Raw genomic sequence first — 25,537 nt, 5'->3', positions numbered from 1 at the left:
CAGGTCACTGGGCTGGTGGCAGGCACCTTCCTATTGAACCCTCTTTTCTTCCCTTTTTTGAGACAAGGTTTTCACAATGTAGCCCTGGCTGGCCTGTAATTTGCTATTTTACGATCTGGCCCGCAAAATACAGAAACCAGCCTGCCTCTGCCTCCCAAGTACTGGAATTAAAAACATATACCACCACACCCAGATAAATGGAAATCTTTTCATTTTTGAGTGACTTATTTTATTTTATGTATATAAGTGTTTTGTCTGAATGTATGTATGTGCACCAGATGCATATCTGATAATCCTTGGAGGCCAAAATAGGGTGTTATATCACCAAGGACTGGAATTTACAGATGGTTGTGAGCTACCGTGTGGATACTGGGAATGGAACCCAGGTTTTCCTCTAGAGGGCACCATGAACTTCTAACTGCTAAACCATCTCTCTAGCATCTAAATTAAATTCTTATATGACATTATCGGATTTTTTTTTTTCATGTTTTCAGATAGAAAATGCTTCTTGTTTTCTCTGGTTACACAAATTGCATGATTATGAACCAGCTGCTTCAAATACAGGCCAACCTATCTGCGCATGTGAGACATGGAAACAAACCCACTGTAGGACACAGCCAGCAGCACCATTTTATTTTACAGTGTTTACTGTAGTCAAGGTTACTGTGGTGAGATGTTAGTGGTTTGGGTTCATATTTTATTTTTCATTTGAATTAGAAACACATTAGTTAAAAAATAAATTTTTATGATTCCATTTTTCCTGACCATTGGAATATTACAGTTTCAAGTAACAAAAGATAAAAATAAAAACATCGCAGATTAAATCTACAGATATGTACAGCATGAACACATTTAATTACCACAATCATTAGCAAGTCCTGACGTCACCTCTTCAGCCTAGAACTCATTAAGAAGCAGTCACTGAGAGACCTCTGGGATCTCCCTGTTATCCACAATGAGTGTGTGGATGATCCCTTCTCTTCTCTTCCCACTGCTCACGGCTTTTATGTAACAATCGTGCTTCCCAATACTGAAGTGGGTTTCAGTGCCATCGTCCACAAACTCGCCCTAGGACAGCAAGGGAGGAAGCATCAGTATCCAGAAATACTTGTCAGAGCACTGACATCATCTAAAAAGTACCGGTCGTAATGTCAAACTTTGAAATCAGAGCCCAAAGATTATGTTTAGAGCCCTGTGATTTGCTGTAATTTTCAAAATCTTGAGGGATTTTAAGTTTCAGGAGAAGAAAGTTCTGTGTCTGCAGTGTGGACAGTGTTTACAAAACTAAGAACGGTGAGCGTGTCAAGAACATTCTCAGTTACGTGCACTATCCTAGCATAGGGGCATCGTGTCACCGTCGTCACAAGAGCTGCCATAAGTGATATTATTATCCTCATTTTATAGATACACAAACTGAAGAGCAGCAAATTTAATAACTTGCTGAAAGCCTGTCCTGTAAGACAGAAGAGTTCCCACCAGAGCTCAGGAGACAGGCAGAGACAGGCGACTTCTCCAGGCGTAAGGTTAGCACACACTCAGTGTAACCAACAGCTCTGATCATGGAGCACCACAGCCTTGACTAGTCCGAATAAGACACACAGTTTTAGTGTGAAATATAAGAAGACAGCATGAAACAATGCGAAGAACTAGTGACTATTTTCTTTTTTTTTTTGAGACAGGGTCTCTCTGCATAGCCCTGGCTCCCCAAAACTCACTATGTGTATCAGGCTGTGCCAGAACTCACAGCGAGCCACCTGTCTCTGCCTGCCTCCTGAGTTCTGGGATTAAAGGCATGTGCCACCTTTAGACATTTTTGATACACTGATTTAAATTAAACATTAAAATTAACCCACCTTAAATTTCCTTAGTGCTGCTACTAGAAGGTAATAATCTAGAGTGAAAAAATAGGAGCTAGGAGGACAGAAAAGAATTGTGCCAAAAATCGTTCACAGTCAGACTTAAAACCTGCCTGCATGGTCTGGGACTGCAACTAAGGCTAGAAGCCCTGCTTATCACATGATGTCCCAGTTCCTTATAGCACAGCACATCTGAGCATTACAGAGGTGGGCAGAGCGAGCAAGCCTGGCCACACTCTAAGCAGCAGCAAGTACAGGGACATAGAGAAAGCTCTTTCCAAGCTCTGAGCAGCCCCAGCAGGTGGTCTTTAGAGGGTCTGTACTGTAAGCCCACCCAGGCATGCCCTGGGGCACTTTGAAGGAGCCTGTGGAAGGCCACACAAAGGTTGCTAACACAGTCTCTCCAAGTTCCTTCTTGGCAATTTCACCCGTTAGTGATGATACTGGGGTGAAAACAGCACCTGTTACATGGGAATGGGGCAGTCTGGGCATGCATGCAGATCAGGGCAGGCTGAGATAGGGAAGCTGCCTGGACACTTCTGCCACTGTAGCTACAAGCAGGCAGTGGGGTTATAGAGGGCTGTCTTCACACTGGCTTCCTGCCAGTTACTAAGAACAAGCACATCATAGATTTTACCTTATTTAAAGTCACATGTACTTACACTGAAAACCATTATTCTGTACAAATGACATACATTAATACTTTCTAGAAACCCGCCTTACTGTCAGTTTTTCAGAGGTGAGGACAGAACTGAGGGTCTCATACGTGTTAGCTAGATGAGTGCCCTACTACTGAGCTACAACCCTAGCCTTGATTTACTGTGTTAAGATTCATTAACAGCAACAACAAAACACTTTGAGAAGCAGGTGTTGTGGTGCACACCTTTGATACCACAGGCAGGTGGATCTCTGAGTCCAAGGCCAGCCTGGTCCACAGAGTGAGTTCCAGGACAGCAGAACAGCCAGGGCTACACAGAGAAACCTTGTCTCAAAAGAAAAAAAAAAAAAAAAACCCAAGTTTTATTTTTATGTATTTTTAAATTTTATGTGTCTGCACACTTTGCCTGCATGTATGTCTGTGCACCACATGTGTGCTTGGTGCCAGCGGAGGTCAGAAGAGGGCAATGGACCCCTTGGAACTGGAGTTACAGACGTTCTGTGTGTGTGTGTGTGTGTGTGAACATGCCTTTTACATGGCACTGGGAATCCTAACTCAGGCCCTTGTGCATGCCTGGCAGTTTAACTGACCCCAGCCACACCCCTTGTCTAGAATGAGGAACTGTTAGTCACACACACTAGGAATAGGTAAATGGTAACTTACTGCTGTCTCCATTTTTTGGCCATTGCACCATACATCCATAGTATCTTTCTCTGTAAAAGCAACATAAATTCCAAAAGTTATAGTTCTATATCTAAAGGTTAACTTCTTTTTTTTTAAAGCTGAATTCACTATATTTCTAAACTGCAATCGCTGTTCTAAAACTCAATACTTTCAACATCTTTGAAACTCAAAATTTGAAGAAACTTGGTTCATACATGAAACCAGGCTTTTAAAAATCTTTTCTTTTGCTGAGATTTTTGAGAAAGGATTTCTCTGTGTAGCTCTGGCTGTCCTGAAACTCAATTGGAAGACCAGGCTGGCCTCAAACTCACAGAGTGCTGGAATTAAAGGTGTGTACCACCATGCCTGACTTAGAAATCTTTTAAGAGAAAATCACAGTCTCATCACAGTGTGATAAAAATCTTGTTAAAACAGATTCTAAAGGACAATCTTTTTAAAGGGGTTACAGACAAACAAATGAGGGAATGAGGAGGACCTGGTTCCTAGGAAACTGGCTAACAAATAAAACCAACATGGGAAATGTGATTTAGCCTCACTGACTAGATGACTTCTGCCTCCCGCACTGACAGAGCTAACTGGATGATGGCGTAAAGACCATAGGCCTTGGGTTTGCAGAAGGCAGATAGTAGGAACTCAGCTTTTAGTTTGTTGCTGGACAGGACAACAATCCTATTTTATAGTGGTTTTACTTTGGAAAAAACTACTAGATTGTAAGAAAAAATAATAAAGCATGTGCACTCTACAGTGTGGAGACACAGGGAACACAGGGCTGCTGCGGCACTAGCATGTGCACTCTACAGTGTGGGGCAGCAGGGAACACAGGGCTGCTGCAGCATTAGCATGTGCACTCTACAGTGTAGAGAGACAGGGAGCACAGAGCTGCTGCAGCATTAGCATGTGCACTCTACAGTGTAGAGAGACAGGGAACACAGAGCTGCTGCAGCACTAGCATGTGCACTCTACAGTGTGGAGACACAGGGAACACAGGGCTGCTGCGGCACTAGCATGTGCACTCTACAGTGTGGGGCAGCAGGGAACACAGGGCTGCTGCAGCATTAGCATGTGCACTCTACAGTGTGGAGAGACAGGGAACACAGAGCTGCTGCAGCACTAGCATGTGCACTCTACAGTGTGGGGCGGCAGGGAACACAGTGCTGCTGCGGCAACCTCATGCCGCAGTTGGCTACCGTAGTTGACTGCCAGGTGGGAGTCCCCAAAACTGCCTGTCAACATTAGTGTCCCAAGAATTGGCTGGAAGAAGACTGTGATCTCCAAGGAGCCAGATGAGGAAGCAGAGCGAGAGCCTGTGTTTGTGACCTGCACGGGCACCAGGCTCCAAGGACAAGGCTACCCGTGGGTCATGTGTGAAGGTCCAGCCAAGGGTGTGACTCTGGCAGGCCACCTGCGGCAGGGGCACAAGCCAAACGGGCCTCTCTTCTGGACACTTCCGCAGTAAGATGGCGCTTCATTTAAACTACAGGGAGTCTCTGAGGTGGGCTAAATGTGACAAGGGGAAGGCAGTGGTGACCTCAAGGTATGTGCAGGGTTGGTCATCCCAAAGGCAGTCTGAATGTGATTCCCTCATGGTCAGATGCAGGGAAACCCAGCAGATCTCAATACATGGCTGAGCATCCAGTGCTGAGGCCAACGACAGTGGCAGTGAGAACTGGCCATTAGTCTATTTACTGAACATGCACACATATTCAGATTATCCAAATTATCTACAAAGGTTCTCTGATGTGCCCATGAGGAACATGGCTAATCCAAAACCATAAACGAAAAATAGAATACATTTGAAAGACCATGGACATACATAAGCAATGTCATATAATGAGCCAGCACTGGATTTTTGAGGCCATTTCAACATTCAGAACAAAAAATACTCAACTGCATTGACTCTCTAGCTCAGTGGGTCTCAGCCTTCCTAATGATGCGACCCTTTAGCACAGTTCCTTAGGTTGTAGCAACCCCCAACCATAAAATTATTTTGTTGCTACTTCATACCTATAATTCTGCTACTGTTATAAAATGTAAATATTTGATATCCAGGTTATTTGATATTCGACCTCCAAAGGGTGATGGAAGAGGTTCATCTGTCTATGTGTTACTTTCATTGGTTAATAAAGAAACTGCCTTGGCCTTTGATAGGACAGAAAATTAGGTAGGGGGAGTAAACAGAACAGAATGCTGGGAAGAAGGCTATGAGGCAGACGCCTCAGGCAGATGCCATGGAGCCAGCCGCCAGGTCAGACATGCTGAATCTTTCCCAGTAAGCCACCACCTCATGGTGCTACACAGATTACTAGAAATGGGTTAATCAAGATGTGAGAGTTAGCCAGTAAGAGGACAGAGCTAATGGGCCAGGCAGTGTTTAAATAAATACAGTATGTGTGTTGTTTTTTCGGGTGTAAAGCTAACCATGCAGAACGAAAAGCAGGCCTGCTCGCAGCCTTATCACTACAAAAGGGGTCATGACCTTAGGTTGAGAACCACTGCTCTAACCCTTTCATAACTAAAACTTTCATTAATAAGTGATGGGATGCATCATCGGAAAGATGAAGGAGACAAATTATTCAAAGCTCCAATAAGAAAAGAAATGAGAGTCCACGGACACATGACTCATTTAAAAAGAAATGAGAATCCAGACACACATGACTCGTTTAAAACAGTGTAGAGCAGAACATGAGAATAAGTCATGGGAAGAAGCCCTTCATAAATTCTGAGGGAAATGATTTTGTATTTACAAAAAGAGCAACTCAGCATAGAAGCCAAGAAATGTTTAACCCCTTGACCACCCTTAAAGATGTATTTCAAGGAACAAGTTGGAACTGGGAGTTGCTAGTAGCAACTGGCTGACCTAGTGTCTATGAAAGTTAAGCCCAGGTGGCCACGCTGAGAAGGTTGGGAGCTCCTGCTCTCCAACAGAAAGGAAACAGCCCAAAATGTCTTCTTTAAGAAAGAAGGGAGGGGCTGGAGAGATGGTTCGGTGGTTACAAGCACTGAATGCTCTTCTAGAGGACCTGGGTTTGATTCCTGGCATCTATACCATAGCTAACAACTGCAGCTCCAGTGCAGGGGACCCAATGCTCTCTGCTGACCCCTGCAGCATTGCAAGTATCTGGTGCAAGACATACATGCAAGCAAAACACCACACACATAAAGCAAGAAAACTGCAATTTTTGTTTTTGTTTTTCAAACAGGGTTTTTCTGTGTAGCTCTGGCTATCCTGGAACTCACGCCGTAGGCCAGGCTGGCCTTGAACTTACAGAGATTCACCTGCCTCTGTGCCATAACCACCCAGCTCAAAATTTTTTTTAAAGAAAGGAACACAAGCAATAAAGATGTGAGAAAAATGCTGACATAAAAAAATGAAAGACATATAAATAATACATACACTTTCTCTCTTCCCACAAGAAAAGAGAATGCTAGACCAGGTGGTGGTGGAGCACGCCTTTATCTTAGGCAAGGCAGATCTCTGGTCTACAGAGTGAGTTTCAAGACAACCTGTCTCAAAATAACAAAATAAATAAATAAATAATTAGAAATAAAGAAAGTCAATAGGAAAACCCAGAAAGTAAGAACTATACGTTAAAATATCATTCAAATCTCAAGAGATGAAAATGGGGTAATTTTGAATAATGGACACAAATTATAAAAAAAAAAACTTTCAAGTTTTTGATTACATACTGAAAAGACTCACCACATTCATACAATTGATCATTCATCACACAACACAGGGCCTTTAAAGAAAGGGATAAAAATTTATTTGGGTGCCCAGGTAAGAATAACCAGAGCGGTTAAAGGCTCAGTGCTCTCACTGACACTTCCTGCAAGGAAGCCATGTCTGTGCCTGTCCCTTTTCTCTCACTCTGGCAGAAACAACTTATTCTGGGCATGGCTTGAGGAGATACAGCCCATAATGGCAAAGAAAGCATGGCCGAGCAGCGATGCAGCAGGAGTGTGAACAACTGTGTTATACCTTGGTGGGCCAGGAAGCAGAGTGCAGCAGAAAGCAGGATGGCCTAGCATCCTCAAGCCCCACCCCTGCAGACATAAGTCTGCCAGTCAGACCCTTTGTTCAATAGGTTTCACAGTCTCCCAAAACGGGACCACCAACTAGGGACCAAGCATTCAAACACATGAGCTGTCTGGGACTTTCAAAGTCAAACCATAATACTTAAGATTCTTTTTATTTTTTTAACTTTTTAATAAGATTTTTTATTATTGTTTTTATTGAGTTATATATTTTTCTCTGCTCTCCTCCCTTTCCTGTCTGCTCCCCTTCTACCCTCTACTACCTAAGATTCTTGAGAGAAAATGTAAACTGAGAATATTACATAGAGTGAAACTGACTTCCAAGTGTGCATGCGTACAAACACACACACACGAAACCCCCCCCAACACAAAAAACCCCCAAAAGCTACCAGTATATAAGAACTCCTCAACTTGATCTGCAAGTTATGAACTCAGAAGACACCTTAGAGAAAAGATCTCTTAGAGGCAGGAGGATATGTGAGTTCAAGTCCAGCCTGATCTACATATTAAGTTCCAGAATAGCCAGGGAAACAGAGAAACTGTCTCAAAAAAAACAAAACAAAACAAAACAAAACAGAAAAGGTCTGTCCCTATCCCTTCTGCTCTCCTTTTCCCTCTCTCCTGCCCTCTCTCCTGTTACCATCCCTGTTCTCTGTTATATCTACCTACCTATCTGTCAGCTGTCTATCATCTATCATCCATCCACCCACCCACCCACCCACCCATCATCCATCCATTCATCTATCCATCCCCCTACCTATCCACCCACCAATCTAATTTCCTCGCTCTGCTCACTGAGGATTGGGGAATGATGAAATAACACTCAGTACTTCGTCAGATTATCCTCTTGAAATACATTTTTATCTAATATCCATGTCTAGGCCAAAATATTCAAAATGACTCAGATCATCCTGAGATAAGCTGACAAAGCCCACTAGAAATACGCTGCAAGGATTCAGGGACCACTCAAGCAAGGAGTCCCTCAGTGGTTCAAAACAGTACATTTTTATGGTTCAAACCTGTTATCCAAGCATTTGGGAGGCAGAGGCAGGAGTATTAACAAAAGTTTCAAATCAGCCTGGGTGACAGTGAGCACCAGGCCAGCAGAGACAGAGCAAAACCCAGTCTCAGAATAAACACACACGTACACAAATTCCCCTCTCCCAAAAAGGGACATTTTAAGGATTAATGAACATGGTAACTGCAACGTACTAAAGTGAAGTAAATTGTTTTATTTCTGTATTAACAATGATTTAAAACTGGAAACAATTCAGTAGTTTGAAGGCTGGAGACTGCAGGGAGCAGCAAAGCTACGTTGCACTTCTACAGGAAATGTAGGTCTGTGCAATGGACATGTGACTGGGAGTTTCTAGTTAGACAAACGTCTAGATAGGCAGCAAAGAATGAAAGAATGCAAGGACGACAGCTGGCAACAACTGATGGATGAATGGTCTAGGCATTAAGCATTACGTTTAATCCTGGTGTCAACTTATCTGGATCTGGAACTAACCAGAAGGAAAGCCACTGGGCATGTCATAATGTTCCTGATCAGGTAATTGGGAAGATCCAAGCTGAATGTGGGCGGCACGTCCCAGTGGCAACCCCTAGTGAAAAGGGTTAAAGGAAGCTCTGCCTTTCTGTCTGCCTGCCTTCGCTCTACATAAGTGCATCCACCCTGATGCTGCTGCATCGTCCTTCACTGATATCAGGGCCCAGCTTCAGCAGGCTTCCACTGTGGACTGAGACCAGTAGGGTCTCCAAGAGTTCTCCAGGCCTTCAGTGACAGGTACTGCTAAGGCATCAGATTCACAGAATGAACCAGGGCTTCAGCCTCGCCAGCGTGGGACCGACATTAGTAGAATACCCAGACCATAGCAGATAAGCCAATCTGATAAATCTCTCTCATACACACACACACACACACACACACACACACACACACACACACACACACACTATTAGATTCTGTTCCTCCAGAATCTACTAATACAGAAGAGAGAGAGAATGATAAACTGTATGCTTCAAGACCAGCAAACTGTAAGTTGGTTTTGCCAGAAAGAAAATCCAATAAAAACTCAATTTGACAATTCTTCAGTTAGGTATCACTTTACAGAAAACATGGGAGAGTTTTACAATCCACAGGCATTCAATCAGCAAAACCCAGGTTCCACCACAAGCCAAGCTGACTTTTTATAGTAAGTAATTAATTTAGGTTCTTTTCTTTTCTTCCCCCCATTTTAAGGATAGTTTTACTCTGTAGCCCAGTTAGCCTCAACCTTCTGGTTATCCTGTCTCAGTCTCTGGAGGGTTGGTATTTCAGGTATGAGCCGCCATGCCTGGCTTTTAGTTTTTTTATGTGATTTATCAGATAATAAACATTTTCTCATCTAAAAAAAAATTCAAACAAAAACCCTATTTGCTAGCACCCAACTGGAATGTGGACCACTACGGCACGGTCAAAATTCCTTCTTCTGTGCACCCTCAATCCCTGGTAGACAGACTACCTTCCTATTCAGAGGCAGTTAATAAACAGGACCTAAATAAATGAATTAAGATGGTTTATTAAACCATTTTAATTTCATAATATGGGGGTACCAGAATAGTGAAAAGGTTACTTCTTAAAAGCCTACTTTTAGCTGGACTTGGGTGGCTCTGATCTAATGGAACCCTAGACCTACTATTACCTGCTGAAGATTCTTGCCCTAGTGATGAATCTTAAATTTCTAACTGCTTTTTATTTATAAAGAGAAAAACCAAACAATCAGTGCCTGCATTAGTATCACTTCTTAAGCCCAGGGTTATAGTTATCAAACCTGGAATTACGACACTACACACAAAACCCAGTGGGTTAAATGACTCCCCATTCCTGCAGGAAGGGAGAAGTACAGCTAGGCTTACATTTCCTCTCCAGTGAAAGCGCCCACAGCAGTCTGTGGGGCAGGACATCAAGGCCAAAGGGTTCTGCAGAAGCAGCCCCGACTCACCCAGAACCACTCTGCGGTCCTCGCCGTCCAAGTGCAGCACCCAGGTGTTGGTGGTCTTTGATCTGTTCTCCATGTACTTCTTAAGGCTTTTCCCATCGATCTCCAGAGTGTACTCATATGCAAAACCACTGACAGCGTCTATATTTATGGTGGCTTTGGTTTTTGCAGCTCCAACCCAGAAGGTTTCTTTGCCCACCAATTTGAACATCCATTCTTTTCTTATTTCTTCCTAGATAATAACAGAAAAATTAGTATTTAATTTTTTAAATAATGTAAAAATTAAGACTGTCCAAATGGCAATCCTATTTATATTTTTATTATTTCATGTCAAGGTTCCACAAAGTGGTCATTCTAAGTTTAAATGTTAGATGTTATAGTCTGTGTATTCTGTAACGACCATATAAATGAAAAGCAACCACAGTCAGAAAAAAAAATCCTTACTTTTTAAGAAGCTACACTGACAAAACCAAGCTTCATTGTCACGTTGTACAAAGTCACACGTTTTCCTACCTTCCCATCCACGTACACAACTCGTTTGCCGGATGTGGTCCCATGCTCAAATTCAATCTTGTGGATTCCATCACTTAATGCAACGTCCCACACAGCTACAAGGTCTGTCATTTTTTCCAGGCTATAAAGAGGGCTAAAGGAATAAAACAAAGCCATTAAAATGAGTAAAAACAGTAAGAGAATGGCTAAATTCTCCCACCATGACAATACCAGATTTTCAAAGGTCCTAAAATTATAAAATAATAAAATGATATTTCTTGATATCCCACTCACAGTACATGTAACTGTTTTCTCTCTCTCTCACTGGCTCATCCCTCAAGAGACAACTATGCACAGGTATAGTCGAATAATCCCAAAGTCACCTTAATGCTAATAAGATTAAGACTGAATCCCCGCCAGCACCCTGGGCTCGGCTGGTCTAGTACAGGGAAAGGTCAGTAAAAGTCTCCACTTGATGACCATCTCCACAAAAAACGTGTTTTTCCTTTTTCAGATCAGATCAATCTCAAAAATTCTTCAAACTTTTCAGAACCAGTGCCTTAGGATTTAACATCAAGAAAAACAACAAAAAAAGCTGTTCCAATTTGGTATTCAAAAACTGTAATGGAAGAATTTGATACTGATACAGATTATTAGCTTTGAGAAGTAACATGTTCTGCAATAATGGGGCCACAGCTGGCTGCAAATCCAGGACTCCGACTCCAACACCGCTCTCTCTGTGTTTCCTTCTTTGCTCGTTTTAATCTTTAATCTTTGCTCTTACTTTGCATGCTCTAAATAACGTTCAAGTGATTGCATGACTTCTGTGCCAAGAATCGACGGAAGACGATGCCACATATACGGTGGCCACATCCTCGTGTAAGTCAGAAAGCAGACTCTGCCTTCTGCAATGACACAGACCCTGCCTCCAACAGTCACAGAACTCTCTGGACCTACCCTAACAATCCCGGGACTGTCAAAGGCTAGTTTTATTGCAAAACAAAACGTTTACCTTTCATCATCTTCAAAGATAGGACTGTCATCTCCAGATGCCATGTTAGCAACAGTCTGCAATCCAGTCAGCAGCCAGGAAAGAGAAAAGCAGAAAGCAGCAGAGAGAGGTTGGGGGCAACAAAGACAGCTACAAAGGGCTTTTTAAACTTTGCAATCCTTTCAGAAGTTGCCTGTATGCTCCGATGAAGCTACAGTTAAGTACAGCAGAGGGGCAGGCTTTGTTTTCAGAAAGAGTTTGAACACACAAATTAGCCGATTCCACTTTTCTATCTTAAGCATTTATAATTTCTTAAAAATAGGTTTATTAAAACAGGGTAATAAACTCGAGTTTATCTGGAATATTACATCATCTTCGAGTTGCACATTAGAGGCTAAGGCCAGTCCCACTCCGGGGCGTCTCAGCCTGGAACACAGAAGCCCCGTGGGTTTGCGGCAGTGCTTCAGGGAGCACATCAATGTTAGATAAACAGCTTGGCCCAGTGAATACGGAAACCTCCAAAGCAAACACGATGGCAGCATCAATATTCAGGGTGAAATTTAAAACCCACTTTTATAGTTATATTTTAGAAAGCGAAAACATAATTTAAACCAGTTTCCTCCAAAGGAATTGTGAATGTGTGTGACGTAGCTAGGGATATGCTGGCTTGCTGTATGGGAGCAAAGTTTATTTACTCGTTTACACAAGCTAGTAGGTCCACAGTCTGAAGACTCATTCAGTTTATCAGAGAGCCTCACCTAGAAGCAGAGACCAGGACCGGGCAACGAGGGCACTGCTTGGTGTTGGTTTCACAAGGCGGAAGTGCATCTACACTTAGGTGCGCAGCAAACACAGCATGGAGGAGGCTGCAGCACTAAGGAACTACTCAAAAGCAGGCAGACGCTAACAGGCACAGGAGGCGCATATGAGAAAGCTACAGGGAGCAGCCTGCTCCTGCAAGGCTATTAGGAATTTGGCTGTGTTTTGCTCCCCAGGCCTAGCCCAGTTTTGACACTCTCCTCAACGGGTGCCTTCGCCCCCTCGGATGACCAACGGCGCTCAACAGTGAGAGACTGTCAACCCCTTTTGGAAAAAGTCAGGAGCCACAGATTGCTTTTCCAAGATGTTAGAGAAGAAAGGTTTCTATGCATGGCAATGGAATACAGTCAGGGGTGTGATATAACTGCTGAAGGCAATCTCCGAAAATCAGAGAGAAGGAAGGGATGGCACTCAAATTTTGCTATTATATAACTTTTAGATTGCTCGCCACTCAAACTTTAAACTGTTGATGTATTTTGGATTATAAAGAACTCCAAGTACTACTAAGATGCACTAAATAAGGCATGGAGGCTAGGGAGAGGGCTCAGGGGTTAAGAACACATACTGCTCGTTCAGAGAACGCTAGTTCTGTTCCTACCACCCAGGTGGAGCTCACAACCACCTATAACTCCAGCACTAGGAGGGTTTGCTGTCTTCTTCAAGACTCTTTTTTTTTTTTTGGCTTTTCGAGACAGGGTTTCTCTGTGGTTTTGGAGCCTGTCCTGGAACTAGCTCTTGTAGACCAGGCTGGTCTCGAACTCACAGAGATCCGCCTGCCTCTGCCTCCCGAGTGCTGGGATTAAAGGCCTGCGCCACCACCGCCCGGCTTCTTCAGGACTCTGAAGACACCTGCACTCGAGAGCATGCGGATACCCCCCACATACATACGCACATAATTTAAAAATAAATTTTTTAAAAAGATGACTCACGGAATCACCTTGATTATAACACCTTTTCTAATCCAAGCATAAAAGACACCAAGTCACTGGTGTGATGGAGCACGCTTTTGATCCCAGTACTTGGGAGGCAGAGGCTGGCAGATCTCTGTGAGTCTGGGGCCAGCCTGGTCTACAGGTTGAGTTCTGGGACAGTCAGGGCTATGTAGAGAGATCCTATCTAAAACAGAAAGAAAGAAAGAAAGAAAGAAAGAAAGAAAGAAAGAAAGAAAGAAGGAAGGAAGGAAGGAAGGAAGGAAGGAAGGAAGGAAGGAAGGAAGGAAGGAAGGAAGGAAGGAAGACAGTGAGTCTTCTACAGTGAGTTCAAAGGGAAGGTAAAAACCAAGATTATGTTTTATCTAAAACATTCTAAGCTATTAACAGATATTCATACATGTAACAATTATTCATAGATATTTAGAAATTAGTGATTTTAAGCCTGCCAGGGTGGCGCAAACCTTTAATCCCAGCACTCAGGAGGCAGAGGCAGGTGGATCTTGGTGAGTCTGAGGCCAGCCTGGTCTACAAAGTGAGTTCTAGGACAGCCAAGGCTACACAGAAAAACCCTGTCTGGAAAAAACATACACACAAAAAAATTGTGATTTTTCTTCACTCTATAATAATTTAGAGCACACATCTTAGGATTTATATGTGACCATTTATATAAAATGATCAGAGTAAGCAACTATCTGACAAATTATATTTGTGTATATCAAATTGGCAAAACACAAATTCACAAATCAATACAAAACTAATTTCTATGTGTTTTTTCTATAGATATGGTCAAATAAGAAAAAGGCTGCTTTAATGAAAGTCAGCAGCACTTCAGTTTTTCTATGTTATCTGCTGTTTTTAAGCAAAAGACTTAATTTTTTGTTTTTATTATTTTTATTTTTTTTTATTTATTTTTTTTTAATATTTATTTATTTATTATGCATACAATATTCTTTCTGCATGTATGCCTGAAGGCCAGAAGAGGGCACCAGACCCCATTACAGATGGTTGTGAGCCACCATGTGGTTGCTGGGAATTGAACTCAGGACCTTTGGAAGAGCAGGCAACGCTCTTAACCGCTGAGCCATCTCTCCAGCCCGTTTTTATTATTTTTAAATGTGTATGTGTGTGTGCACGCACACACACACACAACTACGAATCCCATGGAGGCCGTAAGAGGATGGCAGGGCCCCTGAACCTGGAGTTACATACAGGTGGATGTGCACCTCTGAACTCTGGTCTTCTGCCACAGCAGCAGGCCCTCTTAACCACTTGTCATTGCTCCTGAAGGCTTAAAACTCCTCTTTTAAAAGCTGCAGAACCTTTAACAGCATTTGTGGCTTCTGAAAGCCTGTGAAGCTGACTCCTGAGACATTTTCAAGGAGCGAGAAACCTTAAAGTGTTTTCTACAGAAGGATTAGACCTTGCCACAACCCAGCCATACAATTTCTAAAGGAAAAGTCACAGTGAAACCCAATGGGCTCACCCCATCTAGACCCTCTCCCTCACTGTGGGGAAATCGCAGGAAGGAGACACCCCTGTAAGGGACACTCACTGCTTTTCCTAGGTTCTTACTTTAACCTGCTCAACTTTCCCACAAGGCCAAGAGGGCCCTGGGTGTAAAGAAGCTTCTTCCACAGCATCCCATCTCAAAATAATCCTCAGCAACAAATCTCATACAATGTAGAGAACACGTTCAGAACAAATCTCATCAGTGTAGAGAACACTCAGAACAACTCAAGAGTCCGGCCTTTGGGTCACTACAAGTTTCACCACAACTTCCACTATTCTTATGACCTGTGACCTTGCACATTTCACCCCAAGTTCAGCACTTTAAAAGTTCGTTGGAGTTGCTCTCTTGGCCCATCAGTTGTGGGTTTTTGTTTGTTTGTTTTTATCACTCTGGCTGTGGGCAATACAGTGCATAGGAAACCTTTCAATTTCCCCTTTGTTCCATGCCTGCATTCAGATCTAAAGTCTAATGCTACCACTCTGTCATGCATCAGTACCTGCACAGGTCTGCTTTTAACATAAAACCTTACAAAGCAGCCAACAACCCCCAAATGACTAACGACCTGCTAAGCACTCGGACTCCGTGGAGATTTTACTAGAAACTGTATTTCCAAACATCCACTCAGTTAATTATGATGACTTCACCAGGCAGTAACTAACACCGCCCACAATATTTACTTGAGCATTGGTTGCAATGTAGAGGATCTTATATTCGTGTTTACACGCTGTTACAGGTGACAGATTAAATGCCATGTTAGATCGGTTAAACAGCAAAACAACTCACGTTGCCTGTCCCACCGGTGATCTTCCACCTTGAGTAGAGTGTGAATTGGCTGAGTTTCATTAAACTAATTCATTCCATACCTGAGACAGGTTTCCAAGTCAGCCTTCGCAAGGGGGAAACTACAGAATTCTAGGAAGAGACTACAGAATCCCACTCTGGCCGCTGTAAAATAACAGGCTCCTGCATTAAGCAACTCCAGTTGATCGTATTACAACATTAGAAAGGTTCAGAAATAAAAGTATCCCCAATGCCAACCTGCACGAAAGAACTAGCCAGAGCCAGCAAGAATGCTGCAGCGGGCTGCTCCCAAGAGCTCCCGTCCACGGAGTACCTACAGCAGTGTTAGCTCGGCCTCCCGCAACCACCGGGGAGAGGCGTGTGTTCGGTTCACACCTCCCCGGGGTATTTCGGTCAAGGCCACACGGGACGCGTCTGCTACTACATCCCGATTCTAACCGCTCCGAAGCCGGAGAACCTCGGATCGCACCGCGAATGCTGCACCTGAGGGTCAGCAGATGCGGGGCTTCCGTACTGACCGGCCCGGCCGCCCCTCACCCACGCCCTCTGGGGCCTCCTGCCCTGAGCCCAACGCGGCTCGTAATCTGCCGCCCGAGGTCTGGGCGCCACGCACCTCGGAGCCAGCCCGCCCGAACCTCCAGTGCCACCTCCCGCGCTCACCTGCCCGGCGCCCAGCCACGGGCTCCTGATCCAGCTGCGTAGTCAGCCGCTAGCTCCCGCGGACGCGCCCGCCCGGCTCCCGCATCCGCATGCCGGGGTCCCAGCCTCCTATTGCCTTCCGGGCTCACCAAGACACCCGCCCACAGCTCGACTGAGCCTGCGCAAGTGCGAGACGCCACCCCACCACACACACACACACCCTCCAGAGGCCCCACCCATCAACCGCGCGAGAGCCAATACCCGGTGTCCGCCTCCAGAGCCCCGCCTATCTTCCTAACTGAAGCCAATCCCGCTTCTCCTGTGCGCCCCGTTGTGTGCCCCGCAGCCGCTAGGACCTACGGGTAGTAGTGTCTTGGTACTGCCCTCTGCTTGTAGCCTTAGGGATAACCCGCACCTCCTGGTTGGGCAGCTCCTCTGCAGACCCTCTTTGTTTTCACAGCCCAGCTGGCCTTCCATTCCTTGCAATACGAGTAATCATTTTAGGTGGAAAAGTCCAGCTTCTGGAACACGTCTGTGTTCATCTCTGCGCAACCGCAGATGATGTCTTAACCCAGAGATTTTTTTTTTTTGCTTGTCTCCTCTCTCTGTTGTAGGGAAATTTCATAGCCTTTCCTTTAAGTGAGATGCTTGAATTTCTCTTCCTGACAGTCAGACCTTCCTTGGGGATAGTGCTCAATGACGGGGCACGTAGTTATCCTGGGTGAGGTCCTGGGTAACCTGTGTAGCCCTCTCTGGCTGTCCTGGAACCTGGAATCTGTAGACCAGGCTGGCCTTGAATTTACAGAGATCTGCCTGCCTCTGCCTCTCAAGTGCTGGGATTAAAAGAATGCGCCACTATCGCCCTGCTACTTAACTTATTTCTTTTATTTTAAAGATATATATAATACGTGTACACACACAAACACTATATTGTCTCGATTGCAATCCAGGGGTATTGTAAAAGCTCAGGCAAACAACTGCATAGTCTGGGGAAAAAATCTACAAACAAATCTACAAATAAATATTATAAAGTAAAGAAAACAAATCAATTCAGAGATTAAAAAAAAGTTTGACCAAGCATGGTGGCGCATGCCTTTAAGTCCAGCACTTGGGAGGCAGAGGCAGGAGGATCTCTGTGAGTTCAAGGCCAACCTTGAACTCTCCAAAGTGAGTTTGGTCTACAAAGTGAGTTCCGGAACAGCTAGAACTCTTACACAGAGAAAGTCTGTCTAGAAAAACAAACAAAACAAAAAAGGTTGATAAAGATCTTGGTTTGGGAGCATTTTGTGCTTGTTTGGTTGATATTTAAGAGACTCACATTTGGCTTCCACTGCTTGGATACAGCGCCTAGTTAGTACTCAGGAGGTTGAGAAGGCCGATTGCAAGTTCCAGGCTATCCTGAGCTCTATCACTAAACTGTTTCAAAAACTAAAGTAGTATGACTTCTGCTTTAGTGAAGCAGGAGTATTAGGCAAGATACCCGCATTAAAAAACATTAAAGAGCATTATTAGTCTATCTAATATTTTGAAAATTCTGCCTGACATGGCAATACATTTTTAAAGAAAAGAATACAAATGGAAGATAACTGGACAAAACAGATGACGGACACATTGCACCCTTTACAAAAAAGAGTTTCTGTGAATATGTTTTTTTAAATTTATTTATTTATTATGTATATAATGTTCTGTCTGCATGTATGCCTGCCCGCCAGAAGAGGGTACCGGATCTCATAGATGGTTGTGAGCCACCATGTGGTTGCTGGGAACTGAACTCAGGACCTCTGGAAGAGCAGCCAGTGCTCTTTACCTCTGAGCTATCTCTCCAGCCCCTGTGAATATGTTTTCAAATACCAAATGATGTTTTAAAATTTTTGGTGAAATATACAAATAGGATATTAGGAGGACAGAAAATATAAATGGTGAATTCAAAAAGAGATTAGTATTTCTGATTCCCCAGCACTGAAAAAAATTTAATCTTATCACAAACTCAACCAGTTGCAAGTCAAAAATATTTTGTAAGGTCTGAGCAGTTGCTAGCATGAGTGAAACCATTGGTCTAATACTCAACACTGCAAAGCATACATACCGACTCAATATGCATACGTGTATACACATATATTTTAATTGGACTGAATACATGCAGATTCATTATTCCTGTCTTTCTAGTCTACAAATAGAATGTGACTATTTATTTATATAGCAATTATATTAGTTATTTTAAATAATCTAGCAGTGATTAAGTACATGCATGGATTGGACATATAGGCTCTGTGCAAGTGCAGGGACATTATATATGGAATATTAGTGTTTCTGGATTTTTTAAGTGCTGGGGATTAAACCCAATGCATCACACATGCTAGGCATATGTGCTACCACTGAGTTAAACCTTCAGCCCTCATCCTTAGATTTCGGTACCTACTGGGAATGACTGGAACTGATTGTCTGCAGACAGCAAAGGGATGATGACTGTCTATAAACTGAGTGACTTAAACAAGAAGATGTATTCCCTCACAGTTTGGGATGCAACAAGTCCCAAGTCAGGCTGTTGGCAGAGTTGGTTGTTTTGGCTGAGAGGGAAGCCCTTCCTGCTGGTTTTACATCTTTGACAGTCCTTAGTTAATAAAGGTATATCCTCGTCTCTGGCTTCATCTGTGTACGTGTGTGCGCAAGTGCGTGTGTGCATGCTGACATGCACGTGTATGTGTGTGTTTGTTGCACACATATGTGAACCATTTTCTTTTCTATAACATGCAAGTTGAATAGAATTAGAGACCATTTAGACCAGTTATCGTCTTCATTTTAACTTTGTAAAAACACTCAGGCAACAAAGTCATATTCTGAGGTTCTGTAAATTAGCACTTCAACATATGAATTTGGAGGAGGGAGTAATTTAGCCCATAACATACAGATACAGAGGAAAACTGAAGGCAGAGGCAGAGTTTGGAGCGATGCAGTCACAAGTCAAAGAACAACCAAGGACTGTTGGTGATCATCAAAATAGGCAAAACAGGGAGGAGTTCAGAAGCTTCAGAGGGAGCAGGGCTTCCCAGTGCATCATGTCAGGCCATCAGCCTCTAGAACTGTAAGAGAATGCCTTTCTCCTCCTTATCCCTTCTTCCTACTCCCTTCCTCTTCTTCTTCCTCCTCCACTCCTCCTCCTCATCTTCTTCCTCCTCCTCCCTCCCTCCTCCTCCCCTCCTCTTCCTCCTCCTCCTTCTTTCTTACTTGTTTTAAGCCACCACTAAGCCTGTGGCATTCTGTTACAGTAGCAGTAAGAAACTAGTCTAGCAGGCACCTTGAACTTAAGGGAAGCATATTGAGCGGATGACTACACAGCGCATACAAGTACAGGCAGAGGAACAGCTGGAGTTGGGAAAGGAAAGGATTCACATCACAAGGAAACCATTTTTCCTATGAACCATATAGCATCACGTGTTACAGATACTAGTGCCACTCTTACTGACTGACTAGAAATCAAAAGTGGGACAAAACATCCTTCTTGTTCAAACTTGTTTTGTAACTTTTCCTGGAGTAATATGAACAAACTATCTTCTCAGGTAGTGGACCAAATCTTGGCCAAAGAACCTAGTCTAACCATGACTAGCTTGGTGGGCAGATTCATATATTTTATGGCTTTCGAGGAATTCCACAGAGGCGAAGGGCTTTACGAATCTTATGATTTTCTTCTGAGTTCTTCAAATTTTCCTGAGAGTCTCCTGAGCAACCTCCTATTCTGCCCCCCTTCCCTCCATGAGGAATGTTTAAATGTGGAGGAAACAACGTCACACCAGGAAAACTGGCCAGACTTCCTGGTGTGTGCCTAAGGCTGTGCCCAGCCATGCAGAGCACAACACGCTGTGAAAATATGCCCATGGCTGCCAGGGACCTTTTATCCTTCCCACGGGGCCAAGCTACAGCTGCTGCTGTAAGAGATACTCAGCTAAGCCTCCTGATTAAAAGCATTTGCTTCTCTTTGCCATTGGCCCTTCAGGAGTTTCTACATTTTGTTTATACAAGGAAGCATATAGATTTCAAAGTGTGAAGGCATCTAGATAGCCTTGGTACAGTCTCCCCTGACATTCTCACTTCATTCTGCCATGCCCATTGGGATTTTTTTTTTTTTTGAGGGGTGGTTCGAGACAGGGTTTCTCTGTAGTTTTGGAGCCTATCCTGGAACTTGCTCTGTAGACCAGGCTTGCCTTGAACTCATAGACATCTACCTGCCTCCACCATCACCTGGACCATTGGGATTCTTTAAAACAGTCCAAGGTGCCAATAGTCTTTCCCTTTGACCTGCTCTCACCATTCCCCACCCTCCAGACCCATGCCTTAGTGCAACAGAAAAGTGGCAATTAGAGCAGAAAAGCTATATGGTAAAGAAAATCAAAGTTGTTAAGATGAATAACTACACAAAAGGCTATGGCACTAAGCGCTGATGTCACAAGACTGTAGCCCAGGTTTTGAGAGGCTAAGATAGAAGGATGATGAGTTCCAGATCAGAGCTGGATCCCTTTCTCAGGACATCTACTGCCTCAACCACCCTAGTGCTGGGACTGCAAAGAAGCACCACCCTACTAGGAATCAATATTCCTGTTGAAGAATTAATGATTCAACTGATAACATCTACTGTGCATGATGGTTTTTTTATTTGTTTGGTTTTTTATTTAAAAAAAAAAACAACTCTTTTGCATTGGTGTTTTTCCTACATGTATGTCTGTGTGAGGATGCCGGATCCCCTGGAACTGGAGTTGCAGACAGTTGTGAGCTGACATGTGAGTGCTGGGAACTGAACCCAGATCCCCTGGAAAAGCAGCCTGTGCTTAACCACTGAGCCATCTCCCCTGCCATACAAGATGTTTTTTGAGATGAGATCCAATTATGGAGCCAAGGTTGACATCCAACTCGAGAGCCTCCTGTTTAACTTCCCAAGTGAAGATAGCAAGTCTGCACTACCACAGTTGGTTCATACAATTGGTTTTTAGAATATTTTGGCAATAAAGAATTTATTGACAAAGCACGGTGGCACACACTTACAGTAATGGAAGTGCACACTTGTTATCCCAGCACACAGAAAGCAGAGGCAGGAAGACCTCAAGTTGGAAGCCGGGTCAACTATCCTGTGCTACATGACTATACCATATTTCACAAGGGTCAGGGCTGCTATTGGTATATTGTTTGGCATGAAAAAGAATAACTTGTGTGTACCCCTTAATTTTAAAATGGGACACACAAAAGTGCATCCATCACCTCAGAGGGAACAGGAGATAGTTTATTATAGAGCCAAAGTGATTGTGGCTCTAGAACATAAATTTAGATTTTACCAAATTTCATGTTCCAATGTGATACCAGTTCCATGAAAATTTTATAATAGCATAACAGAGAAAGTCATAAATGGAGACACTTTTCAAATACACTGGTGGCAGCCTCAGGAAGGCATGTCATAGCAAAGCTGGGAAATCGCCTTAGAACAGAGATGCTCCATGATGACATTTTTGGCTTTTATGCTAGAGGAAGGAAGATGATGCTCATGATTCCCAAAAGAATTCACCTACTACTCACAGGGATGTTAAGTCACACGGAGTGGTCAGTAAACAGCTATTTAGGGAGCTAAGATAGCTCAAGATAGCTCAAGAGAGTTTAGCTCTGGACCTGCAGCATTCCCCGGTGTTCTTGAATCTTGAAGGGGTTGGCAAGCTGTCTCACGCAGAGCTGAGCACTCAGAAATCACCTACTCAGCACTGTGAGCAGTTGGAGTCCCAGCATTAACTGATGTCACTAAGGGAAGTACCAAGTTGTAGGTCTAAACATACATATTTAGAAGGCAGTTTGACACCTTGTTCTTTTAGCAAAGCAGTAGGCTCCTCCCTAGGGTCATGAGGTTTTGACCAAGTTTATGGTACCAGGCACAAAATTCCCTGCTGTGGAACAGGCCTCCAATCCAATCAGAAATTGGTTAGTTACCCTCCTAACTCTGTTGTGTAGCAATTTCCTCTTAGGTTAAAACCTTCCATCCTGGAGGGAAGGGGTAAGCTTGTTAAGACCCCGAATGTAAAAAGGGAGCTGAAACATTCCATTCTACACGGAAGCTCATAAAACTTAGGAAGTAACCAACTCAAAGGCTTCAGGAAGCCCCTGAAACTGAGCAAAGGTACTCAGATTTCCTCTCTCCTCCTAAGCATATATAAGCAGGAAAACCTGCTGAGACACAATCTCTCAGACCAGGTGAGCTGCCTAGGAGAGGCAGAGGCCAGTTCTGCTTCCAAGAAGAGGTTCAGATGCCTGCAGTGTCAGGAAGAGACACTCTTCAACCTACTGAGCAGCCTGTAAGTGGTGCCATAAACATCAGGTTTCTGGCTTTCATGAACTGTCACCCATGCTGGGGTGGCTTTGGTGATGCGGCTGTCTGAGTCATTTCTGCTCCTGTAAGTATTCCTTACTGGACCCATAGTCCTGCAAGTAACCCCAGTAAAACCCATTGGTTCTCCAAGTTAGGTGTTGGTGGCGTCCTTCCTTGGTCTATTTTCAGTTCCTGATCCAGGATGAGTAGAGTAGTTGCTTTCTAATATCTATCCAGGAATAATGTCACACAACCAACCTTCCTGACACAATCGTGCCAGTGGATACATCTTACCTGGCAAGTCACCTTTTAGCTTTGGCTTAATTTTACAGGAATGAAAGCTGAGACCCAGAGGTAAATAGCTTCCCCAAAGTCTAGGGCTGATAACTGATAGGACTGGCTCTAAAATCTAGTCAACTTGATCCAGACAGCAGCCCCAGACACCATCTGAAATGCTCAGCCTGACTGGGCCTTCTGTGAACGGTCGCCTCACCTGTCAGTCTCCAGAATGCTCTGTGGCTCCACCATAGTAGGAATGAGGCTATTTTACTTTTACTTTATTTTTTTTAATTGTTGTTTGAAACATGATTTTACTAGATAGCCTAGGCTGGTCTATGTTGTGGAATATTATTTTAACTATGTAAAGATGTGTTACATTTGTTTTGCTGCATTTGTTTAATCGTGTAAAGATATGTTGCTGTTTTACCTTGCCTGCTAAGGTACCTGACTGGTCTAATAAAAAGCTGAACAGCCAATAGCTAGACAGGAGAGGGCTAGGCAGGACTGGTGGGCAGAGAGAATAAGTAGGAGGAGGAATTTAGGCTCAAGAAAAAAGAACGAACAAGGGAGAAAAAGAAGAGCTACTTGTGGCCGGACAGCCAGGCAGCCACTAGCTAGCCAGATGTGGAGCAGGACATACAGGGTGGTCCCCTCCCAGTGGGACCACATTGATTAAACCTCTTCTCAAAATCCTTCCCGGAGAAAGCAAGGGCTGACTAAAGGGGCAACGTTATGGATGAATAGTTGGAAGGGGAGCGGACAGATGTGGAGGGCAGTATAAACCAGAACAGAGAGGCATCTGAAGTTTGCTATCTGGACTTTGGAACTCACTCATTGACTCATAATGGGACAAATGCTAAGCGGAGGTGACTGTTAAATGATCAGCCATAAGTGGGGCATCTATAGGACACCCCTCAGTGACACAGGAGCATCACAGAAGAGAGGGCGGAAAGCATGCCAGAGTTGAGGGTGATGTGTAAGCAATGTGGGACACGCCTTCCACACCTGCCACTCCACAGCTCTCTTCCACTCCCAGCTATTCTTACTTAAGACACATGCAAGATTCTACCTGTCAGTACCCTGTCATGGGGGGATCAGAAGTCCCCCAACTACGATGGGAATTTATAGGCAGCTATGGTTACTGAGGGAGCGAGAGAGTAATTCAGTAGTGTAGCTATTGGTGAGATGCCCCGGCTTCTGTAATTAACATCTTCCTCATGCATCTGTAAGGAATGCCAGTGAAATTCGCTGGAACACACACACACACACACATAGACACACGTATCTGTGCAAACGCACACACATAAACACACACACGCATGCGCACACATAAAGACATGAAAGTGTGAGGAGACTAAACAGGAAAGGAAAGGGATCATTGGAAATGGCAAGGGGACAGAGAGAGTAATAAGAGTTAAATATCATCAAAATGCACAATTCATTCATGAAAATGTCATAAAGAAACACATTGTGTGTATTAATAAGTCTAATAAAAAACATCTTTTAAAAGCTCACTCATAAGCTGGGTAGTGATGGCGCACACATTTAATCCCAGCACTTGGGAGGTAGAGGTGGGTGAATCTCTGAGTTTGAGGCCAGCGTGGTCTACAGAATTCCAGGACAGTCAGAGCTACACAAAGAAACCCTGTCTGGAAAAACAAAAACATAAACAAAAGCTCACTCATTTGAGGGCTGATGAAATAGCTCAGTGAGTAAAGGCTTCTGCTGCCCAAGGACATGGGTTTGTTCCCTGGGATCCATAGTGGTAGGGAAAACCCATCTCCACAAGATGCCCACCAAGCCCTCACTGGGGCAGACATGTGCACCCCGTCCCCCAAACAAATAATAAAATGTTGTAAGTTTTAAAGCTTACTAAATTTAACATATATACAGCTCTCCCACCCCATACGCTTACGTCCAGCGGCTGCTTGGCTGACCTCTCCCTTCCTGTGAGTGTCTGTTATCCCCTGTGTCATCAGAGGACCTCAAGTACAGACCGAGGCTCTCCGCTTACAGAGCTCTCCGGGTTACCTTCTTCCCCGCCCCGCTTCGTTGTTCTTGTTGGCATCCGAGCGCATTTGACATGCGTTTACTATGTCTATTTAACACTGCCTCCCCTGAAGTCGAATAGACGCTTCACAAAAGCAAGGGACTGGGCTTTATTTTGTTGTTCGCTGACATTCCCTGCCTGGGACAGCCAGCCAGGCATTTTATAGCCACTCAACTGGTTTCCCCCCTGGCAGCGCCCTCTAGCGGGCAACCCCTGAACCGCTCAGGTTGCTCCTCTTTGCAGTCACTGGACACCGAAGGCATTCCTGTTCTTTCCTAGGGACTTTCAGAGGTTTTTGCTTTCCGTGAGATGCGAAGAGGATGAAGGATTGGGGAGGGCCGGATCCAAGGAGAGATCGGTGGGGGCCAGAGAAGGAGGTGGGGTTCTTACGCCTTCTCCCTCTGCGTCACTTGGAAGACTTTTTTTTTCAAGGGCAAAGACCGCTTATTTTTGGAGAGTTTTAGTTTTTCCCA

The 25,537-nt window shown here is 44.0% G+C and overlaps 1 protein-coding gene across 3 annotated transcripts; it reads right to left on the bottom strand.

The window, feature by feature from the left end:
• Window positions 1-605: 605 nt before the first annotated feature.
• LOC130872924 (fas apoptotic inhibitory molecule 1) lies at window positions 606-16,560 on the bottom strand. Of its 3 annotated transcripts, XM_057767313.1 has the most exons (7): window positions 16,420-16,560; window positions 11,719-11,774; window positions 10,728-10,860; window positions 10,218-10,446; window positions 6,593-6,702; window positions 3,178-3,227; window positions 998-1,068 (listed from the first exon to the last, which is right to left on the bottom strand). In XM_057767313.1, exons 2-7 carry the CDS (start codon window positions 11,760-11,762, stop codon window positions 1,005-1,007), a joined length of 630 nt encoding a protein of 209 aa, XP_057623296.1. In that variant the 5' UTR covers window positions 11,763-11,774; window positions 16,420-16,560; the 3' UTR covers window positions 998-1,004. The 3 variants fall into 3 exon arrangements, with proteins under 3 accessions (XP_057623297.1, XP_057623296.1, XP_057623298.1); XM_057767314.1 differs by lacking the exon at window positions 6,593-6,702 and having other exon boundaries at window positions 606-1,068; XM_057767315.1 differs by lacking the exon at window positions 11,719-11,774 and having other exon boundaries at window positions 16,420-16,553.
• Window positions 16,561-25,537: the final 8,977 nt, after the last annotated feature.

Source organism: Chionomys nivalis, chromosome 4 (assembly GCF_950005125.1).
Source record: "Chionomys nivalis chromosome 4, mChiNiv1.1, whole genome shotgun sequence".
NCBI classification, from domain to species: domain Eukaryota; kingdom Metazoa; phylum Chordata; class Mammalia; order Rodentia; family Cricetidae; genus Chionomys; species Chionomys nivalis.
This window is presented reverse-complemented; position numbering and strand designations above follow the sequence as displayed.